Source organism: Solea solea, chromosome 19 (genome assembly GCF_958295425.1).
Source record: "Solea solea chromosome 19, fSolSol10.1, whole genome shotgun sequence".
In the NCBI taxonomy this organism is placed as follows: domain Eukaryota; kingdom Metazoa; phylum Chordata; class Actinopteri; order Pleuronectiformes; family Soleidae; genus Solea; species Solea solea.
Genome location: NC_081152.1, coordinates 22,262,700 through 22,282,771, shown reverse-complemented (window position 1 = coordinate 22,282,771; position 20,072 = coordinate 22,262,700). Strand labels below are relative to the sequence as shown.

At 37.3% G+C, this 20,072-nt stretch overlaps 1 protein-coding gene across 11 annotated transcripts in view; it reads left to right on the top strand.

Moving 5' to 3' along the window:
* vav2 (vav 2 guanine nucleotide exchange factor) overlaps positions 1 to 20,072 on the top strand; it is a 195,318-nt gene that overhangs the window by 172,784 nt on the left and 2,462 nt on the right. Inside the window, exons 11-28 of one of the 11 annotated variants that reach the window (XM_058616869.1) lie at positions 1,416 to 1,484; positions 1,698 to 1,784; positions 2,321 to 2,406; positions 2,494 to 2,626; positions 2,899 to 2,913; positions 3,182 to 3,291; positions 4,604 to 4,705; positions 7,138 to 7,226; positions 7,376 to 7,389; positions 7,483 to 7,528; positions 9,213 to 9,340; positions 10,116 to 10,187; positions 10,817 to 10,878; positions 11,142 to 11,258; positions 12,193 to 12,280; positions 16,908 to 17,031; positions 18,014 to 18,100; positions 19,902 to 20,056. In XM_058616869.1, the coding sequence (XP_058472852.1) occupies positions 1,416 to 1,484; positions 1,698 to 1,784; positions 2,321 to 2,406; positions 2,494 to 2,626; positions 2,899 to 2,913; positions 3,182 to 3,291; positions 4,604 to 4,705; positions 7,138 to 7,226; positions 7,376 to 7,389; positions 7,483 to 7,528; positions 9,213 to 9,340; positions 10,116 to 10,187; positions 10,817 to 10,878; positions 11,142 to 11,258; positions 12,193 to 12,280; positions 16,908 to 17,031; positions 18,014 to 18,100; positions 19,902 to 20,056 (1,584 nt within the window). Of the gene's footprint in view, positions 1 to 1,415; positions 1,485 to 1,697; positions 1,785 to 2,317; positions 2,407 to 2,493; positions 2,627 to 2,898; positions 2,914 to 3,181; positions 3,292 to 4,603; positions 4,706 to 7,137; positions 7,227 to 7,375; positions 7,390 to 7,482; positions 7,529 to 9,212; positions 9,341 to 10,115; positions 10,188 to 10,816; positions 10,879 to 11,141; positions 11,259 to 12,192; positions 12,281 to 16,907; positions 17,032 to 18,010; positions 18,101 to 19,901; positions 20,057 to 20,072 lie in introns of all 11 variants that reach the window. The other 10 variants (XM_058616860.1, XM_058616858.1, XM_058616864.1 and 7 more) reach the window with 10 other exon arrangements.

Here is a 20,072-nt window from a genome sequence, read left to right as displayed (position 1 = left end):
CTGGATAAATCCGTGTTTTTCCTGAAGCTTCTGTGTCACCGTGACATAGATCACAGTCAGACACATAAACAACAACAATAACATCACTTTAAGATGATGTCACATATTTGTATTGATGCAGGACGACGATGATGATGATGATGAGTGAGTGAGTGAGTGAGTGAACACAGTGTTGTTGTGAAGAGCAGAGAGAACAATCACTGCTGCTTTAACTCCTGTTTACTCTTCTATCATCAAGTCAGTACACATTATATGCAGTGTTGTAATGTAACTACTTAAGTACAAATACTTTGTTACTGTACTTCAGTAGAATTGTCACATATCTGTACTTTACTTTGTTATTTATATTTCTGACGACTTTTACTTTTACTCTGATACATTACCCTTAACCGTCTTCGTTACTCGTTACTACAAAATAAAAGCTGAGTTGGTGACGTAATGCCTGTTTGTAGCCGCTAGTTGTTGTTAGCCGCTCAGCTGTTAGCCGCAGATTTCGGCTCCGAGTGGATTTAAAACACACCAGCGGCTCGTTGTTTACCGTGTCCGACACCGAGGCTCTGGTCTCCTGTCTCCGGGTTTGTGTCGTACACTCCGGACGCCGGGTTTCAGCTCTCAGCTCTCAGCTGAGCGGCTAACCGCGGAGCTAGCGAGCGAGCTCACGCAGATAAAGCGCAGCTTTGGTCTGAATGAAAAGTCACAGTGTGACGTGTAGAAGCTCCACAAACTCCAACAGTTTCAAAGAGTTAGAAAAATACAAGCAGACACAGAGAGTTTGTCACCATTCATGACAGAAGGTTCACTTTAATATCGTCTTAACTTGTTCGCTTGTACCTAATATTATGCTTTTATTGTTAAGAAGCCACAGTAAAGGTCATATTCAAAATTGTAATTGCTCACTTTGTTTAAATACTTTTACTTTTACTTCTGATACTTAAGTACATTTTATATCAGAAAATGACTTTTGATGCTTAAGTACAGTAAATGTCAGGTACTTTTACTCAAGTCATTTTGTAAAAAATAAAAAGTCATTTTCTGCTAAGATACTTGTACTTTTACTCAAGTATCACTTTCAAGTACTTTATACTTTAGACTGATGATCTGTATATGTGTATTTTTATCATCAAACCTTTGTCACCTGTGTTTTACAAACCAGCACCTGCAATATTTACTATTTTGATCCAGAAGAACTTTACCTGCTCATGTCATTTTATATGTTTCTTTTAATCTGACGCCAAATCTGTGATCTGGATTAGATCCAGATGTTTTTACAGTGTTCATTATAAGAGACATGTTATAAGAGATCATGTTTTGTGACGTCATCAGTGGATTATTGAACAGGAACATAAAACCACGTCCATGAACGCAGAGGTAATAATAAACATTATTATTATTATTGTTATTTTGTGTTTCCACAGGAACTTTTAAGTCACTCCACTGACCGACCAGAGAGACAACAGCTGAAGGAGGCACTGGCAGCTATGCAGGTCTGTGTCTCTGTGTGTGTGCGTGTGCGTCTGTGTGTGTGTGTGTGTGTGTCTGTGTGTGTGTTACATAACAATGTCTCTGCAGTTGTGTAAAGAGTTTCTTGAAAGTCAGTGACTGAGTGTGATATGACAGCTGTCACAGAGGTTTGTGTCTGTGTGTGTGTGTGTGTCTGTGTGTGTTTGTGTCTGTGTGTGTGTGTGTGTGTCTTTCAGGATCTGGCCATGTACATCAACGAAGTGAAACGCGACAACGAGACACTGAAGAAAATCAGCGAATTCCAAAGTTCTATTGAAAACCTTGTAAGTACAGTGAGACACAGGGAGACACTGTGACTGTGATGTGAGACTGTGAGACACTGTGAGACTGTGATGTGAGACTGTGAGACACTGAGACACAGTGTGAGACTGTGAGACACTGTGAGACACTGTGAGACACTGTGAGACTGTGATGTGAGACTGTTATACACTGTGATACACTGTGAGACACTGTGAGACACTGAGACACTGTGACTGTGATGTGAGACTGAGACACTGTGAGACTGTGATGTGAGACTGTGAGACACTGTGATGTGAGACTGTGAGACACTGTGAGACTGAGACACTGTGAGACACTGTGAGACTGTGATGTGAGACTGTGAGACACTGTGATAAATGTGCAATAATTAGTCAAATGAAAAGTTTCTGGCTCAGTTTATCTTTTTTTTATTTTCATGTTGTGACAACAACCTGCTTGTGTACAGTTAAAATGACTCTCTATTAATCTGTGTGGATTATTAATCTCTGCTCATGACTGTGAGAATGGACTGACAGTGGGCGTGTCTTTGTGACATAAGCAGCAGGTGAAACTGGAGGAGTACGGGAGGCCGAAGATCGACGGAGAGCTGAAGGTTTCTTCCATCGTCAACAGAACCAAACAGGACCGGTGAGTCCAGACTCATCAAAATAAAAGAAAATGAAACAGCGATAATTATCAGCAGGTCGTGAATAATGCGCGCGTCTTTGTTTCCAGGTACATTTTCCTCTTTGATAAAGTGGTGATTGTCTGCAAGAGGAAAGGTTATAGTTACGAGCTGAAAGAAATCATCGAGCTGCAGTCGTACAAAATGTCCGACGACCCCATGAACAACAGAGATGTGAAGAAGGTGAGACGCGCCATGCTTTTATTCTGAAGGGGAAGCTCCACACTTCTCATGCAGTGCCATGTTTGTTCGAGCAGCTCAGTGACGACAAAAGAAGAGTGAAGTCTTTGATGCTGGGGCTTGAACAATCATGTCAATTCATGGCTGAGCTAACATGGCTTCTTTAGTTTGGTGCATGTGTCCCCATGTCTCCATGTCTCCATGTCTCCATGTCTCCATGTGTGCATGTGTAACCGGGTCTTTCTCTGGTGTCTTTCTTTTTGCATGCTTACCAGTCGAGTGGAAAAATGGTAAGCTCCAGTGACTTTGACTTTATTTCACTTTATTTCACTTTATTTCACTTAATTGAACTCATTTGCTCATCATGGCCTGTTTTTGGCAGTGGTGATGTGGTGATGTTTGGTGACATTGTGTCATGACTTCATCTTCCAGCTCTGTGATGTCTCTCACTCAAAGCATGTGGAGCATCTTTGAGTTCTGAGTCAGCGTAAATAACAGATAGATTAACATGAAATAGAGTAAAGCTGCTGGTGTTCCTCACTCACTTGTTCTCTCCAGTGGTCGTACGGCTTCTACCTGATCCACCTGCAGGGGAAACAAGGCTTTCAGTTCTTCTGTAAGACTGAGGAGACAAAGAGGAAGTGGATGGAGCAGTTTGACATGGCCATGTGAGTTCAACATCACAGCACAGGAGTTTACATCATATACAGTTTGTTCCACTCAAATCAACACTTTGTATTTGCCCACAAAAAGTCAAGGAACTACAACGGAGCAATAGCGTCACAATGAGAAAAAAAAAGAAATTCACTGACTTTATTCTCGTAAATTTAGGACTTTAATCTCGAGCATTAGGACTTTATTCTTACGACTTTAATCTTGTAAATTTACGACTTGTTTCTTGTAAATTAAGACACTATTCTTATAACTTTAATCTCCTAAATTTAAGAGAATAAAGAATAATGTTCAATCTTGTACATTTACGAGATTGAAGTCTTAAATTTACGACTTTAATCTCGTAAATTAAGACTTTATTCTTCCAACATTAATCTCGTAAATTAAGACTTTATTCTTACGACTTTAATCTTGTATATTTAAGAGAATAAAGTCGTAAATTTACAACATTAATCTCATAAATTAAGACTTTATTCTGACGACTTTAATCTTGTATATTTAAGAGAATAAAGTCGTAAATTTACAACATTAATCTCGTAAATTAAGACTTTATTCTTACGACTTTAATCTTGTATATTTAAGAGAATAAAGTCGTAAATTTACAAGATTAAAGTCGTAAAATAAGACTTTATTCTTACGACTTTAATCTTGTATATTTAAGAGAATAAAGTTGTAAATTTACAACATTAATCTCGTAAATTAAGACTTTATTCTTACGACTTTAATCTCGTAAATTTATGAGAATAAAGTCGTACATTTTCAAGATTAAAGTCGTAGGAATAATCTCGTAAATTAAGACTTTTCTCGAAGTCTGTGAATTGACTTTCCTTAATGTGGCCCTAATACTCCATCGTAAGAAACACAGAAGAGGATAAAAAATAATAGAATAATAGAAAAGATAGAATTCAGACTGTTGACAAAAGCATATTTTATTATATCAAGAACATAATTATATTATAAGGTCAGAAACCACTAATTATTTATTTGATTATGAATTAATTACTAAAATTCATCTCCAACTATTTTAATTAAATAATGAATTGGGTTTTTAATTCAAATTAATTTAGTTAATTACATTTTATCATTAAAGACGCAATAATTTTTTGGTTGGTGGACAAAAACAAGACGTTTGAGACCGTCATCATTTTCACGTTTGACAAACACTGGTCACAGAGGAATCAGTTCATGTTAGTTTGTAAAAGATCCTTTCTGTGAACGATGGAATGACAGACTTTTGTCAGTTCTTCTTCGATCTGTGGGTTTGATGCAGACATGTTCATTCATTCATGTGTTCACCCTCTCACACAGATCCAACATTAAACCAGAGAGAGCCACAGCCAATCAGCACAACTTCCAGATGCACACGTTTGATCAGAACACCAACTGTCGAGCCTGTAAGATGCTGCTGAGGTAAACATTACAAACATCATCATTATTATCATTATCATTATTATCATTATTATTATTATTATTATCACCGTCATTCATGCATTATATGTCCATATATGTATGTATTTATATAAAGTTAAAACGGATCTTCACCGTTGAGGGTGGCAGACAACAACAAAGATAAAACATGAACGACAATTCAACAAAAGACGGATAAAAAGAGGAGTTTACGTGATAATGTCACGTCGCTACTTTACTTTAAAAAAAAAAAAGCCTTAAATCACAGACTAAGTGTTTGTAGCTTCTCATTAGTGTTTAAACCACGTAAAGAAAAGACTAGTGCTGTCAGTTAAACGCGTCAACACAAACCCATTTTAACGGCGACAATTGTTTTTATTGTTTTTAATTTTCATTAATCAAGGGACATTTAGAATAGATACAAATGTGCGATTCATCGCGAGTTAACTATGACATTAATGTGATTCATCACAATTGAATATTGTAAGCGTTTGACAGCACTGGAAAAGACGGACGATTCCTTTTATGTGGACGTCTCACACTGTGTCCCTGAACGCACCACCAGCTCCCATGTGACGTCCACTTTGTCCTCCATTACAGTCGAGCGCCTTCACTAAACTCCACTCTGTGTATTGACCCACAAACTTCACGGCCTCACTGACCCACATCAGCCGCGCTCTCTCTCTCTGCTATAGATGCTAATTACATTGTGCTGATTCTCCCACTGTGATTTATGGAGCTGACCATTCAACACGGCACTGTGTGTGTGTGTGTGTGTGTGTGTGTGTGTGTGAGTGTGTGTGTGTGTGTGTGTGTGTGTGTGTGTGAGATGCATGTGCTCTAACACAATTCTCCAGTGGTCGCTCTTTAATGGAGCGAGTTGATCGTGCGATTTTAAGGGACAAACAAAATGGAAATACTGAAACGTGTGGAAGCAAAATCACAGTAGCAGCAGCAGTAACAGCAGCAGCAGTAACAACAGCAGCAGCAGCAGTAACAGCAGCAGTAACAGCAGCAGCAGCAGCAGTAACAGCAGCAGTAACAGCAGCAGCAGCAGCAGTAACAGCAGCAGCAGCAACAGCAGCAGCAGTAGTAACAGTAACAGCAGTAGCAGTAACAGCAGCAGCAGTAACAGCAGCAGCAGCAACAGCAGCAGTAACAGCAGCAGCAGCAGTAACAGCAGCAGCAGCAGCAGTAGTAACAGTAACAGCAGTAGCAGTAACAGCAGCAGCAGTAGCAGTAACAGCAGCAGCAGCAGTAACAGCAGCAGTAACAGCAGCAGCAGCAACAGCAGCAGCAGTAGTAACAGTAACAGCAGTAGCAGTAGCAGTAACAGCAGCAGCAGTAGCAGTAACAGCAGCAGCAGTAACAGCAGCAGCAGCAGCAGTAGCATCAGCAGCAGCAGCAGCAGTAGCAGCAGCAGCAGCAGCAGTAGCAGCAGTTACAGCAGCAGCAGCAGCAGCAGCAGCAGTAACAGCAGCAGCAGCAGTAGCAGCAGCAGTAACAGCAGTAGCAGCAGCAGCAGCAGCAGTAGCAGCAGCAGTAACAGCAGCAGCAGTAACAGCAGCAGCAGCAGCAGTAACAGCAGCAGCAGCAGTAGCAGCAGCAGCAGTAACAGTAGCAGCAGCAGCAGCAGCAGTAACAGCAGCAGCAGCAGTAGCAGCAGCAGCAGTAACAGCAGCAGTTACAGCAGCAGCAGTAGGGTTGTTCATGTTGTTCTTACAAGAAATTAATTTGTGTCTGAGACACTTCCTGTTTACATTAGTGCTGTGTGTGTGCGTGTGTGTGTGTGTGTGTGTGTTCCATATTATTCAGAGCCCCAGGCGGAGAATTTATTTATTTTATTTTTGCAGCAAATCTTTTTATTTGTGTACAAAATAGAAAAGTGCATAAATGTAAACACACATTATTACTGTACCATACCATCATTAAATTTCAGTACCATAAACTTAGACTTGTGACAAACTTCATGTGATAGAGTTACTGATATCACTTATGTCGCAGAGCAATTCAGGAAAGACATATTATATTTAAACAAATATAAAATAATAAGAATAATAATAATAAGTCATTCATAAATAAATAACCACACTTCACTGTGAGTATGAAAGTGTGAATGTTTGTGATGTGACTGCCCTCTGGTGTTTAAAACAAACACAACGCACAGTGGTGTGAGGACCTGAATCTGGTGTGAGGACTTGTCTTCCTTATGAGGACAAAGTCATGTCCCCATGATGTCACTAAGACATTTTAGGGTGAAGACATGTTTTTGGTTTAGGTTAAAGTAAATCTGCAGGAAATGAATCTAAGTAATGTAATGTCTCTGTGTGTGTGTGTGTGTGTGTGTGTGTGTGTGTGTGTCTCCCTCTCTCTGTCTCTCTCTCTCTCTCCCTCTCTCCCTCCCTCTCTCCCTCTCTCCCTCCCTCTGTTTAAAGGGGGATCTTCTATCAGGGTTATTTCTGCTCTCGCTGTGGAACAGGAGCTCATAAAGAGTGTCTGGAAATCATCACCATCTGTAAAATCAGTAGGTTTTTCCTCTAAACTTCAGTCACTTCATGAAACACATGTTTGTTTGATATATTATTATAGTTTTTATATATTATTATAGTTTTATATATTATTATAGTTGACAGTTATAAAGTGTGACTCTCTCTTCTGTCTTTTATTTTTCAGATCCTCATGACTCGGTGAGAACGACCTCATCATTCTCTCATTTATTATCTATTCTTGATGAAAGTTTATGTGTTTTTAATAACTGTGTTTGTCGTGATTGTTCACAGGAACCTGGGATGTCGTCAGGTAAGAGCACTTCCTGTCATCACTCAGGTGAAAGATGAGCAGCACAGTCCTCTACTGCCATCTGGTGGACAAAAACATCAGCTACAGAGAGAGAGAGATAAACAAATAGGGATTTTACTGTATCTACTAAAATATGAATGAATGAGGAAAATCATGATTCATCTAAATTATCTTCAAACATGATTCAGCAAAATCTGAGGAGAAAATGGTTCAGTTTACGATGTTTAATCTGCTGCTGGGAACATTTGTCGTAAAGATCCTGAACCAGAACAGAACCTGGTTTGATTCTGTGTCTTAAATCACTGCATGATTTTTGTTTGTGTAAAGTCAGAGCTGCATTTTCACCAAAACAATCAGATTAATAATAATGAATGAGGAAAAACAGAATTTTACAGAATTACCATACACAGCACATTTAGAGAAGTCCACACAGCAACAACCATCACTTTATTTATTATTCATTTACTTTGTCTTTATATATCTTTGTCTATATATATATATATATATATATGTATATATATATATATATATATATATATATATATATATATATATATAAATATATATATATATACATATATATATATATATATATGTATGCATATTATGTATCAGGTCAGAGTGAATAAAAACATTAATGAGAACCATGAACTAAACCCAACAGGCAGTCAGCCATTTTATCTCAAACTCCTCCTCGAGTTCATTTATTTATTGTGTTGTTGAAATCTTCAGCAGGACAGCAGGTCTCTCTCTCCTGTTGTTTATGTTGTAAAAACATGTTGTAAAAACAGTTGTAAAAACATGTTGTGAAAACATGTTTTAAAAACATGTTGTAAAAACAGTTGTAAAAACATGTTATAAAAACAGTTGTAAAAACATGTTGTAAAAACAGTTGTAAAAACATGTTGTAAAAACAGTTGTAAAAACATGTTGTAAAAACATGTTGTAAAAACATGTTGTAAAAACAGTTGTAAAAACATGTTGTAAAAACATGTTGTAAAAACAGTTGTAAAAACATGTTGTAAAAACAGTTGTAAAAACATGTTGTAAAAACAGTTGTAAAAACATGTTATAAAAACAGTTGTAAAAACATGTTGTAAAAACAGTTGTAAAAACATGTTGTAAAAACAGTTGTAAAAACATGTTGTAAAAACATGTTGTAAAAACATGTTGTAAAAACAGTTGTAAAAACATGTTGTAAAAACAGTTGTAAAAACATGTTATAAAAACAGTTGTAAAAACATGTTGTAAAAACAGTTGTAAAAACATGTTGTAAAAACATGTTGTAAAAACAGTTGTAAAAACATGTTGTAAAAACATGTTGTAAAAACAGTTGTAAAAACATGTTGTAAAAACATGTTGTAAAAACAGTTGTAAAAACATGTTGTAAAAACATGTTGTAAAAACAGTTGTAAAAACATGTTGTAAAAATATGTTGTAAAAACATGTTGTAAAAACAGTTGTAAAAATATGTTGTAAAAACCCTAGCTCCTTTAGCTCGGATTAGCTCGTTACGACAACAACACAAAAAAACATCAGCACAAAGTAAACAGATCCACTTTTCTATGTTGATAAGAGCATTAAAATGAGTTCTAGTGCTGTCAAACGATTAATCGCGATGAATCGTTTGACAGCACTAGTAAATCCATGTTCAAGTGAAACGTACTAACCCAGTATTTGAGTTAAACCCGGTGTAAATGTGTGACTTCAGGTCCTAAGATGGTGGCCGTGAGGAATTACCACGGCACGCCGGCGGCGCCGGGGAAAGCTGCGCTGTGCTTTCAGACGGGAGACTTCATCGAGCTGCTGAAGGGAGATCCTGACACCACGTGGTGGGAGGTAACGTTCTGACACTTTATCACTCTTTTAAACTTTTATCTTTGTACAGAGAGTTTTATTTGATCGTCAGAGTTTGAGAAAACAATTGAAACAAAAATATTACAACAGTTCAATCACCAGTCATTTCTGTTTATGCTAATCTAATCTAATGTTGAGGAAAAGGAATTGAAGCTGCTCATAGATTTATGTTTCACTTCATTCATAATAATAATCATCATTTACATGTTGTATAATTAAATAGTTTGGCAGCTTAGAGTCAAACCACTAATTGTTGCTTCTAAACTCTGGATCTGGCGTTGGTTCCGTTTATGAGAAACAATGTGTTGATTACAGAGTAACAAATGTGCTTATACTTAAACATGTACATATATATTTACATAAATACATTTTAAAACCTTAAAACAGAGTTTATATGTTAACTGAAAGGAAAAAAAACACTTCATTCACTGTTAGAGATTAATATTTCACTACATTACAAATGCTCTCTGTTAATGTGGTACTTCCTGATACGGCCACTAGTGGGCGTTAAAGTTTCACATAAGTTGTAAAACAGCAAAGCCTCTTTGTGATATTATGTCTTGTTTAATTGTATTCATTTGTTTATTGTGTATTGTGTATTGGTTTTGTTTTATTTTATAGTTGACTTTTACTTTTTTAGCGGTTCTTTTTTTGTATTACAGTTCTTAATCTTAATCTCAATGAATCTTGTAATAATCTTGTGTTGTTTGTGTTAAATAAAGATAATTAAAGCTTCTCTCTCGCCTTTGTCTTTCAGGGGAAACTGATCCAAACACAGAAGAGCGGCTTCTTCCCCAGCTCGTGTGTAAAACCTTGTCTGGACCCAAAGGTTTGTCATTAAATACACAAACAACAGTAAATAATCTGTCTTTTTGTTTTTGTCCAGTTCTCTTTACTCTACACTTAACGACCTGTGTGGGACATAAATATGAAACTGTGCAGGGCCGGGGACACGGCTTATAAATAACATGTTCATATATTTATCTTATGTCCTTATATGTGAGATATATCTCTTTCTATATATATATAAAAGTTAACACAGGCTCATGTGAGCTCATTAAATGTTTTCTTTCTCAGAGGTTTGTGCTTCTCACAGGACTTTGTAAATACAATATATTCTCAATAATAAGAATAAAAGAAAATAATGTATTCTAGCTCGTTTGTATATAATCTGTATTATAGAATTATTAGAATGTTACTTTAAATAATATCTGAAATGACCTGTATGTGTGGTCCCGTTCTTCTGTAACAGTTTGTATAATTGTGTCTTATATTATGTTTTATATATTATGATAGATGTGTGTATAATCAAATGTTATTTAATATCCAAAACATCTTCATATTTTTATTTATATTAAATGCCTTCGATGTTAGTGACTGTAACATCATATAATATTTAAATAAATAAATAAATTTATATTTTGCTTTAATGAAAATTCTCCTTCTGTTCATTTGCAGCCATTTCAGTCTTTATCCAGCCGACAGTCGTCCAGGGAATCAGACTATTATGGATATCCTTGGTAAGGATATGTTATATACATATACTGTGTATATGTCAATACTTTATACTGTATATGTATATATATTATTATATATCATGAACGTCCCCCACAGCTCTGTCCTCTTTAAGTAAATCACTCCTGCTAATATTAACTCTGTGCTGTAATTCAGATTTAAGACAAACTGAGCCTGAACACCAGTGTGACCTGAAGATGAATGACTACATGAATGTGATGTTACATGAATGTTATTGAAGGTCAGTGCTCTGACTGTGCTGCTGCAGGTTTGCTGGAAACATGGAGCGACAACAGGCCGACAACCTGCTGAAGTCCCACAGCAGCGGGACGTACCTGATCAGAGAGAGGACGGCCGAGGCCGAGAGATTCGCCATCAGCATCAAGTCAGTGTTTTCACTCACATCACTCTGTCACAGGAGACATTTGATCATTTTCTCCTGTTGTCTCACATGTCTCCTGATGTCTCACATGTGTCCTGTTGTCTCACATGTGCCCTGTTGTCTCACATGTCCCCTGCTGTCTCACATGTCCTCTGTTGTCTCACATGTCCCCTGTTGTCTCACATGTCTCCTGATGTCCTCTGTTGTCTTGCATGTCTCTTGTTGTCTCACATGTCTCCTGATGTCCCCTGTTGTCTCACATGTCTCCTGATGTCTCACATGTGTCCTGTTGTCTCACATGTCTGCTGATGTCTTATATGTCCTCTGTTGTCTCGCATGTCTCCTGTTGTCTCCTGATGTCTCACATGTGTCCTGATGTCCCCTGTTGTCTCACATGTGTCCTGATGTCTCACATGTCTCCTGATGTCCCCTGTTGTCTCACATGTGTCCTGTTTTCTCACATGTCTCCTGTTGTCTTTCATGTCCCCTGTTGTCTCACATGTCGGATGTTGTCTTTCATGTCCCCTGTTGTCTCACATGTCTGCTGTGGTATATCCTCTGTTGTCTCGCATGTCTCCTGTTGTCTCCTGATGTCTCACATGTCTCCTGTTGTCTCACATGTCTCCTGATGTCTCACATGTCTACTGTTGTCTCACATGTCCCCTGTTGTCTCACATGTCTTCTGATGTCCCCTGTTGTCTCACATGACTCCTGTTGTCTCACATGTCCCCTGATGTCTCCTACTGTCCCCTGTTGTCTCACATGTCTCCTGTTGTCCCCTGTTGTTTCACATGTCCCCTGTTGTCTCACATGTGCCCTGTTGTCTCACATGTGCCCTGTTGTCTCACATGTCCCCTGTTGTCTCACATGTCCCCTGATGTCCCCTGTTGTCTCACATGTGCCCTGTTGTCTCACATGTCTCCTGTTGTTTCCACAGGTTTAATGATGAAGTCAAACACATCAAAGTGGTGGAGAAAGACAATTGGATTCACATCACGGAGGCAAAGAAGTTTGAAAGTTTGTTGGTGAGTCTCAGTGAAGACGCTGAATGTCCTCCGTGTGTGAAGCTGCTCACATTGTAAACTCTTTTGTTGTCTCGTTGTCTTCACATTTAAACTCTTGTTGTCTCGTTGTCTTCACATTTAAACTCTTGTTGTCTCGTTGTCTTCACATTTAAACTCTTGTTGTCTCGTTGTCTTCACATTTAAACTCTTGTTGTCTCGTTGTCTTCACATTTAAACTCTTTTGTTGTCTCGTTGTCTTCACATTTAAACTCTTTTGTTATCCCGTTGTCTTTACATTTAAACTCTTTTGTTGTCCCGTTGTCTTCACATGTAAACTCTTTTGTTGTCTCGTTGTCTTCACATTTAAACTCTTTTGTTGTCCCGTTGTCTTCACATTTAAACTCTTTTGTTGTCTCATTGTCTTCACATTTAAACTCTTTTGTTGTCTCGTTGTCTTCACATTTAAACTTTTGTTGTCCAGTTGTCTTCACATTTAAACTCTTTTGTTGTCCTGTTGTCTTCACATTTAAACTCTTTTGTTGTCTCATTGTCTTCACATTTAAACTCTTTTGTTGTCTCATTGTTTTCACATTTAAACTCTTTTGTTGTCTCGTTGTCTTCACATTTAAACTCTTTTGTTGTCTCATTGTCTTCACATTTAAACTCTTTTGTTGTCTCATTGTCTTCACATTTAAACTCTTTTGTTGTCTCGTTGTCTTCACATTTAAACTCTTTTGTTGTCTCGTTGTCTTCACATTTAAACTCTTTTGTTGTCCCGTTGTCTTCACATTTAAACTCTATTGTTTTCCCGTTGTCTTCACATTTAAACTCTTGTTGTCTCGTTGTCTTCACATTTAAACTCTTTTGTTGTCTCATGTCTTCACATTTAAACTCTTTTGTTGTCCCGTTGTCTTCACATTTAAACTCTTTTGTTGTCCAGTTGTCTTCACATTTAAACTCTTGTTGTCTTCACATTTAAACTCTTTTGTTGTCCCGTTGTCTTCACATTTAAACTCTTTTGTTGTTTCGTTGTCTTCACATTTAAACTCTTGTTGTCTCGTCTTCACATTGTAAACTCTTTTGTTGTCCCGTTGTCTTCACATTTAAACTCTTTTGTTGTTTCGTTGTCTTCACATTTAAACTCTTGTTGTCTCGTCTTCACATTGTAAACTCTTTTGTTGTCCCGTTGTCTTCACATTTAAACTCTTGTTGTCTCGTTGTCTTCACATTTAAACTCTTTTGTTGTCTCGTTGTCTTAACATTTAAACTCTTTTGTTGTCTCGTTGTCTTCACATTTAAACTCTTTTGTTGTCCAGTTGTCTTCACATTTAAACTCTTTTGTTGTCCCGTTGTCTTCACATTTAAACTCTTGTTGTCTCGTTGTCTTCACATTTAAACTCTTGTTGTCTCGTTGTCTTCACATTTAAACTCTTGTTGTCTCGTTGTCTTCACATTTAAACTCTTCTGTTGTCCAGTTGTCTTCACATTTAAACTCTTTTGTTGTCCCGTTGTCTTCACATTTAAACTCTTGTTGTCTCGTTGTCTTCACATTTAAACTCTTTTGTTGTCCAGTTGTCTTCACATTTAAACTCTTTTGTTGTCTCGTTGTCTTCACATTTAAACTCTTTTGTTGTCCCGTTGTCTTCACATTTAAACTCTTTTGTTGTCCTGTTGTCTTCACATTTAAACTCTTTTGTTGTCCTGTTGTCTTCACATTTAAACTCTTTTGTTGTCTCATTGTCTTCACATTTAAACTCTTTTGTTGTCTCGTTGTTTTCACATTTAAACTCTTTTGTTGTCTCGTTGTCTTCACATTTAAACTCTTTTGTTGTCTCATTGTCTTCACATTTAAACTCTTTTGTTGTCTCATTGTCTTCACATTTAAACTCTTTTGTTGTCTCGTTGTCTTCACATTTAAACTCTTTTGTTGTCTCGTTGTCTTCACATTTAAACTCTTTTGTTGTCCCGTTGTCTTCACATTTAAACTCTATTGTTTTCCCGTTGTCTTCACATTTAAACTCTTGTTGTCTTCACATTTAAACTCTTTTGTTGTCTCGTTGTCTTCACATTTAAACTCTTTTGTTGTCCCGTTGTCTTCACATTTAAACTCTTTTGTTGTCCCGTTGTCTTCACATTTAAACTCTTTTGTTGTCCGGTTGTCTTCACATTTAAACTCTTGTTGTCTTGTTGTCTTCACATTTAAACTCTTTTGTTGTCCCGTTGTCTTCACATTTAAACTCTTTTGTTGTTTCGTTGTCTTCACATTTAAACTCTTGTTGTCTCGTCTTCACATTGTAAACTCTTTTGTTGTCCCGTTGTCTTCACATTTAAACTCTTTTGTTGTCTCGTTGTCTTCACATTTAAACTCTTTTGTTGTCTCGTTGTCTTCACATTTAAACTCTTTTGTTGTCTTGTTGTCTTCACATTTAAACTCTTTTGTTGTCCAGTTGTCTTCACATTTAAACTCTTTTGTTGTCCCGTTGTCTTCACATTTAAACTCTTGTTGTCTCGTTGTCTTCACATTTAAACTCTTGTTGTCTCGTTGTCTTCACATTTAAACTCTTCTGTTGTCCAGTTGTCTTCACATTTAAACTCTTTTGTTGTCCCTTTATCTTCACATTTAAACTCTTGTTGTCTCGTTGTCTTCACATTTAAACTCTTTTGTTGTCCAGTTGTCTTCACATTGTAAACTCTTCTGTTGTCCAGTTGTCTTCACATTTAAACTCTTGTTGTCTCGTTGTCTTCACATTTAAACTCTTTTGTTGTCCCGTTGTCTTCACATTTAAACTCTTTTGTTGTCCCGTTGTCTTCACATTTAAACTCTTTTGTTGTCCGGTTGTCTTCACATTTAAACTCTTGTTGTCTTGTTGTCTTCACATTTAAACTCTTTTGTTGTCCCGTTGTCTTCACATTTAAACTCTTTTGTTGTTTCGTTGTCTTCACATTTAAACTCTTGTTGTCTCGTCTTCACATTGTAAACTCTTTTGTTGTCCCGTTGTCTTCACATTTAAACTCTTGTTGTCTCGTTGTCTTCACATTTAAACTCTTTTGTTGTCTCATTGTCTTCACATTTAAACTCTTTTGTTGTCTCGTTGTCTTCACATTTAAACTCTTTTGTTGTCTCGTTGTCTTCACATTTAAACTCTTTTGTTGTCTCGTTGTCTTCACATTTAAACTCTTTTGTTGTCCAGTTGTCTTCACATTTAAACTCTTTTGTTGTCCCGTTGTCTTCACATTTAAACTCTTGTTGTCTCGTTGTCTTCACATTTTAACTCTTGTTGTCTCGTTGTCTTCACATTTAAACTCTTGTTGTCTCGTTGTCTTCACATTTAAACTCTTCTGTTGTCCAGTTGTCTTCACATTTAAACTCTTTTGTTGTCCCGTTGTCTTCACATTTAAACTCTTGTTGTCTCGTTGTCTTCACATTTAAACTCTTTTGTTGTCCAGTTGTCTTCACATTTAAACTCTTTTGTTGTCCCATTGTCTTCACATTAAAACTCTTTTGTTGTCTCGTTGTCTTCACATTTAAACTCTTTTGTTGTCCAGTTGTCTTCACATTTAAACTCTTGTTGTCTCGTTGTCTTCACATTTAAACTCTTTTGTTGTCCCATTGTCTTCACATTTAAACTCTTTTGTTGTCTCGTTGTCTTCACATTTAAATTCTTGTTGTCCCGTTGTCTTCACATTTAAACTCTTGTTGTCTCGTTGTCTTCACATTTAAATTCTTGTTGTCCCGTTGTCTTCACATTTAAACTCTTTTGTTGTCCCGTTGTCTTCACATTTAAACTCTTGTTGTCTCGTTGTCTTCACATTTAAACTCTTTTGTTGTCCAGTTGTCTTCACATTTAAACTCTTTTGTTGTCCCATTGTCTTCACATTTAAACTCTTTTGTTGTCTCGTTGTCTTCACATTTAAACTCTTTTGTTGTCCAGTTGTCTTCACATTTAAACTCTTGTTGTCTCGTTGTCTTCACATTTAAACTCTTTTGTTGTCTCGTTGTCTTCACATTTAAACTCTTTTGTTGTCTCGTTGTCTTCACATTTAAACTCTTTTGTTGTCCCGTTGTCTTCACATTTAAACTCTTGTTGTCCAGTTGTCTTCACATTTAAACTCTTGTTGTCCCGTTGTCTTCACATTTAAACTCTTGTTGTCTCGTTGTCTTCACATTTAAACTCCTTTGTTGTCTCGTTGTCTTCACATTTAAACTCTTGTTGTCTCGTAGTCTTCACATTTAAACTCTTGTTGTCTCATTGTCTTCACATTTAAACTCTTTTGTTGTCCCGTTGTCTTCACATTTAAACTCTTGTTGTCTCGTTGTCTTCACATTTAAACTCTTGTTGTCCCGTTGTCTTCACATGTAGACTCTTTTGTTGTCTCGTTGTCTTCACATTTAAACTCTTGTTGTCTCGTCTTCACATTTAAACTCTTTTGTTGTCTCGTTGTCTTCACATTTAAACTCTTGTTGTCTCATTGTCTTCACATTTAAACTCTTGTTGTCTCGTTGTCTTCACATTTAAACTCTTTTGTTGTCCCATTGTCTTCACATGTAGACTCTTTTGTTGTCCAGTTGTCTTCACATTTAAACTCTTTTGTTGTCCCGTTGTCTTCACATTTAAACTCTTGTTGTCTCGTTGTCTTCATGTCTCAGGAGCTGGTTGAATATTATCAGTGTCATTCACTGAAGGAAAGCTTCAAGTTGTTGGACACCACGCTGAGGTATCCTTACAAGTCGAGGGAGCGCTCACTGACACGGGCCAGCACGAGGTCACCAGGTAAAGAAATAACAACAATAATAAAATCAAACGTTCATCAGAGAATCACATGTTCTCAGATCTTACTCTCGTGTTCTTGGTCACTTTTCCTCAGTGTTGTTAAGGTCAAGTTTTTGGAATCACTCTAGTTACTGATCGGTCAACGTTTAAGGATTAAAAACTAGTGCTGTCAGTTAAACACGTTATTAACGGCGTTAACACAAACCCATTTTAACGGCGACAATTGTTTTTATTGCGGGATTAATGTTTTTTTTGGAGAAGCAAACTGTGTTTTTTTCAACGTTCTGCCTTCTTTGCTGTGGAAAAAGAGGTGAAAAGAGAACGTTCCTCCTGCTGTCTGTAGCTTCTGTGTTCTGTTGACTCTCCTGAGGAATGGACGCAGGTCAGAGAGGACAAGAAAGTGAAGGGACAGTGAGACAGTGAGACGGCCTGTTCTCTCTGTCCTTCACTCTGGATGAATACTGGCTGTTTCCTCGCTCTGGCGTCCGTCCTGCTGGACACGGCAGCTCTGATTGTTTCTCTCCAGCTTTGGCTGAATTATAAATGAAAGAGACAATGTGGCATCTTTTCCTCGTGTGTCTGTGTTTCCAGTTTATTTATTCTGGATATTGTTGAGCTTGCAGGGAAGTCACATTTCTGTGTGCCGTGGTAACCCGCACACAGATTAAAGGAAGGTGAGGGTGACGACGTCTGTCTAACATAATCTCTCCATGTGAGACGAGACAGAAGCAGCTCCTTTTAGTTCTCGTCCAAACTCCGCACTGGCGCTCTGACGGCGTCACCTGCAGAGTTTGAACTGTTGGACAGACATGTGATGAGCAGACAGACAGACCTCTTTGTTTAATGTCTTCTGCTGCAGACTGAACCTCACCCTCTTCTTCTTCTTCTTCTTCTTCTTCTTCTGCTTCTGCATGCATGTGCTTCAAAAACCTTGCTCCAACTTCATGTCCTTCTCTGTCTCCTCGTCTCCTTCCTTCAGCAGCTTCCTGTGCCTCCTACAACTTCTCCTTCCTCAGTCCACAAGGCCTCAACTTCTCTTCTTCTCCGAGCTCCGCTCCCTTCTGGTCAGGTACCGTTGTTGTTTCCTGCTGCTTTTATTTTTCCCTCCCTCTCCTCCCTTTACTTTCAGAATAAGACTGCGTGCTGTTGACCTCATTACTCGTTCTCCGTGAGGCTATTTTCATGAACGGGAACGTTTCACTGCCGCTCATTAAATCAAGAAAGGAAACTCATTTTCTTTCCCTTAATGAAACGACTGAGCTGAACATTAAACTAACAATCCTTCATCTGCTCATTCCTCAACACTAATTATCACTTCTATGTTCGTTTTCACCTTTTTCTCTTTCCCAGCCTCAAAATATGTCAAACTAAGAGTTAGGGTTTGGGAACACTGTCTATAATCATATTATGGTATGTTACAGGCACTCATTTATGCTGCTTTGTAAAAGGTGTCATTATGATATCTATCTATCTATCTATCTATCTATCTATCTATATATATATATATCTACTGTATCATCCATCTATTTATCTATCTATCTATCTATCTATCTATCTATCTATCTAGTGTATCTATCTATCTATCTATCTATCTACTGTATCTATATCTATCTATCCATCCATCCATCTATCTATCTATCTACTGTATATCTATCTATCTATCTATCTCTCTCTCTATCTATCTATATATCTACTGTATCTATCTATCTATCTATCTATCTACTGTATCTATCCATCCATCTATCTATATACTGTATATCTATCTATCTATCTACTGTATCCATCCATCCATCCATCCATCTATCTATCTATTCTTATCACGTGAATATTCACAATATTTTTCAGACTAAATGACCATGTGTACATATCTGCAGTCAGTCCAATGTGTTAAAATAAAATTATACATTTAACTAAAGCGACAGCAGCTTCATTTAAAGTCGACTCTTACAGTCACTTCTAATCACATTATGTCATATTTAATTTCAATGTATAATTATAAGGATTTTATAACATTTGTAAATATTTGTTGTATTGAAACTGTTATTAACGGTGTTCACACAAACCTATTTTAATGGCATACATTTTTTTTATCGCAAGATTAATGTTCTTTTTAACCTAGCAAACTTTCTATCATGAGTTAACTACGACATTAATGCGATTGATCGCGAGTTAAGTATGACATTAATTGCGTTTAATCATGAGTTAACTCTGACATTAATGCGATTGATCGCGAGTTAAGTATGACATTAATTGCGATTAATCGCGAGTTAACTATGACATTAATTGCGATTAATCGCGAGTTAACTGTGACATTAATGCGATTAATCGCGAGTTTACTATGACGTTAATTGCAATTGATCGCGAGTTAACTATGACATTAATGCGATCGATCGCGAGTTAACTATGACAATAATGCGATCGATCGCGAGTTAACTATGACTTTAATGCGATTGATCGTGAGTTAACTATGACATTAATGGGGTTAATTGTGAGTTAACTATGACATTAATGCGATTAATCGTGAGTTAACTATGACATTAATGCGATTGATCGCGAGTTAACTATGACATTAATTGCAATTAATCGCGAGTTAACTATGACATTAATTGCGATTAATCGCGAGTTAACTGTGACATTAATGCGATTAATCGCGGGTTTACTATGACGTTAATTGCGATTGATCGCGAGTTACCTATGACATTAATGCGATCGATCGCGAGTTAACTATGACATTAATGCGATTAAACGCGATTAAATATTGTAATGGTTTGACAGCACTATTGTAAATGCATCATAATGCTTCATGATGAGTTATTTTCATGCAGCATCAGACGTGTAAGGACTCTAAGCTCAGATTGTTTCACCTGCAGTCTTCACCCCTCGTGTGGTCAGCACAGCGGTGGCCAGATATAACTTTGCAGCTCGAGACATGAGGGAGCTGTCGCTGCGAGAGGGCGACATCGTGAAGATCTACAGCAAGATCGGAGGAGACCAGGGCTGGTGGAAGGGAGAGGCCAACGGACGAGTGAGTGCACACAAAC